This window comes from Pygoscelis adeliae, unplaced genomic scaffold (assembly GCF_000699105.1).
Source record: "Pygoscelis adeliae isolate BGI_AS28 unplaced genomic scaffold, ASM69910v1 Scaffold172, whole genome shotgun sequence".
Lineage (NCBI taxonomy): Eukaryota > Metazoa > Chordata > Aves > Sphenisciformes > Spheniscidae > Pygoscelis > Pygoscelis adeliae.
In genome coordinates this window covers 4,745,770-4,750,828 of record NW_008824338.1, presented here as the reverse complement: position 1 = coordinate 4,750,828, position 5,059 = coordinate 4,745,770, and the positions used below count along the sequence as shown (strand labels likewise).

Here is a 5,059-nt window from a genome sequence, read left to right as displayed (position 1 = left end):
CCACCACTGATTTTGGGAAGTGGTGGAAGACCTGTGTATGTACATATGCATTACCTCGCTGGGCGAGCTTGATTTAAATGCAGCCTATTAAATTATTTACAGAAGACAGTTGGCCAACCCATTGTGCTGTGTTAGTAGGAGCCAAAGGTCACTTTGGCGTGCCTGGTTGATTCACAGGGTAATCTGATACAGTACTTAGCTTTTTGCCTCCCAGTCAGTGGGTTAAACCTTATCCTCTTATTATGAGTCAGAGAACCATAAGTTTCAGAAAAAGCCGGAGCCTTTTGTTTTTAATGGTTTTGACCGAGGCTGTGCTGCAGAATCCAGAGGGCTGCAGGAGCATCTGCCAGGGGCCGGGCTGTGTTCTGCAATAGTGTAAATGTGACTGGGAGCTTGAGAGCTGAAACACTGCACCCTTGTTGTCTTAAGCTGCTTGTCCTTTTGCTAACATCATCTGCAGCCGTTAGGATGTTAAGGCTTATTCTTCAGATAGGTGGCACTTTTTTGGTTTTTGTGGGTTTGTGGTTTGTTTTTTTTTTCCTCTGGGTTCCTCGCTACCAGCATCTCCTTGAGGATTCAATGAGCTGATTTTATTGGGTATCTCATACATTCGAGTCTATTCTTTTGCTGCAAGATACAAACTTGTGTGTTTTTTGTCAACTTGCATCTTGTTGGCAAATCCCATCAAAAATGACAGGTATTGGGATGCCTTGGTATTGCCGACTTCTGTCTGCTTTAAAATGCTGCCTTTGCCTTTCCCCCTTCCAGGCTTGCTCCCTCCTGGAAGCAGCGTTGGTGTTGGCATGCAGGGCAAGCGACTGGCATTGCAGCAGCTTTCAGTAGTGCGTGACTTTTTAAAACCTTCACACTGTGGAGTACTTTTTCCAGCTGCTAATTTAAAGAGAAGGTGGCAGAACATAGCACAGCTGGGAGTGAAACCTGTTTTGTGAACTGCAGTCACACCAGTGGGAGTCTGGCCACTGAAAATGTCTGCTTGTGTACAGATTTTGTTTGTGTGTCTATGCACTTGTATTTATTTTTTTTAAATGTACCACCAGGTACAGGGGCACTAACGTTTTCAGCATGCTTGTGGTATTTGCAAGCTTCAGAATTTTATTTTTCCTCTCTCCGAGTCCACAGAGGTACACAAGCGCCTTTCTATTTCTGCACGCAGGGTTCAGAAGTTTGTGCTGCCACCGAGCTGTCTGAGGAAAGGAGGAGTTTTGCTTCTGCGGTCGTGCTTTTAGGAGAGTGAGCCTATCGTATTTCACTCTAATCCTAAGCGATAGCCACGCAGTCTGTTTTATTGTTAGGAGAGTCTTCCTGGAGCTCCTTCACCAGGCTTTTCACTAAGGGAGAGGAGTGCAGCCAGAATGAGGAGGTAGAAGTGTGGTCAGTCTGTCATTCCCTCCTGAGCTGTGCCACGCTGGGGCATGATCTGTGCCTGCTCTTCCCTCCTCGTGGGGTGTTTTTGATGAGCCAGAAGAGGACTGCATTGCATGCACGCTCCTGGGGAGTGATGCCAGGGAGAAGAGTAGAGCTACAGTTTTTGCTGTTGAGTGGAGAATGGGGAAAACACGTGCCTTAGTACTATATTCTGCTCAGCCGTTACATGCTTGTCTGAGCTGCTGCAAGGTGCCACTTTCTGCTGCTTTTCTCCCCTTTGTTTTCTTTGGCAGCTCCCTAAGCGCTGTATCAAAACAGCTTCAGGGGAGCTGCACTGGCACGGTGACCTACCTCCATACTGGTGCTGGCTTAAATGCAGCGAGAAGAAACCGGGACGGAAGTCATACTGAAATCATTTAGCCTCCCACGAAAATCACTGAGAAAGGGGACAGGAACAATTTCAGAAAGGTCTGTTTAGAACCGGGGCCAGTAGCTGGCTTAAAAGAAAATGAAAAAGGAGTGTGTTTCGAGATCTTTCAAACTCAAACAAAACCCAGGCTCCCTCTCGCGTGCTGTAAGCTGGATAAATTTCTCCTCGTTGTCAAGGCAGACAAAGAGATTGTTTCGCAGCGATGGTGAACTCTCCTCCATGTGCGTGCAGCAGGTAGACGAGGATGATGAGAACTGGACCTACAGGAGCCAGCAGAGAAAAGGTGACTCGTTTTCTCTTTAACCCTTGTGATTGCTGCTGCCGTGTCAGCCCCTGGTCCGTGCTGTTGTCCAGCTGCTTGGGTCCTGTTGGGAGCCCAGAGCCGCAAGTGGGGTAGGAGGAGGAGGGCAGCACAAAAGCCTAGGCGCAGCACTACCTTGCCAAGTTTTTCTCGGGTTAAAACTGTGTGAAAGCTTACAGTAATCAACTGGGAAAACCTTTCATTTCCCGTCTGGGCAACATAAAGGTACTGATTGTGTGGTGTGTAGGTAAGTTTTGTTTATGCTTCTTGTAGCCAATAGTCACTTGTGGCAGATTCTTTGGGCAGGTGCTGCAGGAATCTCTCCTCTCTATGTGGTACCAAAAGCCATTTAAAACTCCACTCGTAACAGACTGGGTGGCTTTTTGGGTGACTGTCTCATGGTCCTGCTGGAAAATTGTAAGTATATTTTGTTTTACGACAGCAGATTGAGAAGAGGTCCCAGATGCAAAATAAAAGAGGTGATGGGATGGTGATGGGAATTGCTCCACAGAGAGGAGGAGGGAGATCTAGGATGCGAGATAGGCAGCTCTGAATGAACCCTTGAAATGCTCAAACGTGGAGTATATTTTATACAAGACTTTTAAAAAGTACTTTTATTTTTTGTGTTCATTTTTTTGAGTGGAATTTGTCAGGTAATTATTCAAGCATACCTCATATTTACCATAAATCAAAATAAATTTCAGAACTTCGCTCCTCTGTGATGGTGAGCTACTGTTACCAGTGCATTTACTGGCTGGTAGGCTGTGGGGGGTGTGTGTGTGGTTAAAAATACTTGATAAAGCGATTTGGTTGTAATTTCTCTAGTGCTGCCAGAGCACTACTTTGTTAATGGAAAGTGTAAGGTTGACTCAATTCTGCTGTAAGGTCACTTTTGTAAGAGCAGGCAGGCTCTTCAAGGGCATTTGAACTTCAAAGGGATTTTTATTTCTTTTTATTTCTGGGAGCAGTTAATAACTGTTTTACCAGAATTTCAGTTCCGAGTCGGAATAAATTGTGGCTTCAGTGAATGGTTTGGATGCAGGAACACTAACACAGGATGCTTGTGCTTTTCTCCCAGCATGCTAGGAGACGATTTTAATCTGTGCTTTGAAGATTGTTTTTTAACCCCTTTTGCTGCTGAAAAACTTCTACAAAGGGAGCTTGCATTTGCAACCAGTGGCTGATTTTCACTTTTGATTGCTGGCATGTTGGTATTGCACAGCAATGTCAGATACACTTCTAGTGCCTGTGGCATCTTACATGCTGTGGATCAGAAGAACTACACAGTCCTGCTGCTGGTCGCTATGTAACTTCCGTAACGCTTCTCATGCTGCCTTCCTTAGCCTGCGCTCCCGCCACAAGGCAGAGGTGGGAAAGGAAGCTTTACTGATGCATTAATGGTGTATTAATTTTTCTGAGTGATTTACATAAAGAGCCCATTGTACAAGCTGGAGGGGGAGGGCAGAATTCCTCCCATAATTGGGCAGCAAGCTATGAAAGCCTCCCTGCCTGCCTATAGCGGAGATGACAATACGTCATTTTTGAAAGGAAGGTGGAGGGAGGTATAGATTATGCAGGGCTTATTTCCCCTTTGCAGGGTACAATTTGACTCGACTTGTAAAATCCGTCTGGATCATAAATCTAACTGTCCAATTCTGTGTGACCGGGATCCTCTGCTTGGAGGGAGCTGACAAACTGGCAGGGGATGCCAGGGCTGAAGGGAGTTTGGGTTCTATACTCGGGCAGGAGAAACTTGTCGTGGCTGCAGGTGTTTCACCCAGGGCTGCAAGTCAGGCTTGCACGGTGTTGGAGCAGTTTGAGTATTGCTACCTGGCTGAGTCGTCGTCTTGGGTTTGTGTTCAAAGGCAAAACATGTGTGATAAATGAATACTTGTGTTCTTGAATTAGCTTGCTCCATTGGACCGTTGCATTACTGCTTGCCAGCCTTTGTAAAACTGAGGGCTCAAAATAATATTGTCTTTGGTGCTTGAGTTAACCACATCGCTTAAAATTAACGCAGACTAGAAAGAAATGGGATGCGCAGCAGGCTGGAAGGATGGCTAGTTTTATAGAGAAAACCGCACTGTTTATTTTAAACTAGCTGAAAAACTGTTAAAATTTCATCTATCAAAATAATTTTGCCTCCAGTTCTTCCTGGGGTACACTGGTAAAAAGGTCAGCCGGACAAATCACAGGCTCTCCTTTTACCTTTTTCTTTACCTAACTGTACATGTAAAGGCAGAAGTGTTAACAGAAATTGGAAATGAAGGAATTGTTGTTTTTCCTTCTGAGCTGTTTCTCTTCCTGTCTTTTTAAACCTCTTATTCTTTTGCCGCTTCATTGCTCTTCCCGTCTCATATTGCATTCCCACGAGGCTGCTAGGTGACAGGCACAAGGCGGCATGTGTTGCATGGTATTTCACCAGCAAAGTGGCTAATCTGCATTGGCTGCAAACGGGAACTTGCAAACAGTAGCGAGCAGCGAGATTGGTTGGATTTGTCAGTTTGAAATGAGCAAGAAAAACAAAAAGTGAATGCTAGCTACGAACCTGGGGCACACCCTGATGTCCTGCGCAGCTGGGCTCCGTTTGTGTGGAAGTCAAGTCAGATGCTGCTGCTTTGCTCTTCATTTTTAAAAGGTACACAGTAGTGCAGACCGTTTTGGAACTGGTAGCACCAATCAGACGTCACATCTGATAAAGTGGTTACTAATAGAGACGGTAGAAGTTGATAGTAAAATAAAGGTTTGTTGTTTGAAACATTTCTTGCTCAGCCGTCTTCCTCCCTAGTCAGCTGAAGGACCTTTGAAATGAGAGCACGCTGTAACTCCTGTGTTGCTGCTCTTTCACCTGAGTTTTTAGTTCAGATTTCTTACTTTTTGGGGTAGCAGAATTTTCCTTTATTCTGGAGCGTGTGTGTGGGTGAAACGATGTTTTTTTTATT

The 5,059-nt window shown here is 45.2% G+C and overlaps 1 protein-coding gene across 1 annotated transcript in view; it reads left to right on the top strand.

Annotated features, from left to right (window-relative positions):
• Positions 1 to 1,894: 1,894 nt before the first annotated feature.
• NHSL1 (NHS-like 1) overlaps positions 1,895 to 5,059 on the top strand; it is a 108,616-nt gene continuing 105,451 nt past the window's right edge. The window contains 1 exon segment of the mRNA XM_009319094.1: positions 1,895 to 2,099. Within this exon segment, the coding sequence (XP_009317369.1) occupies positions 1,895 to 2,099 (205 nt within the window).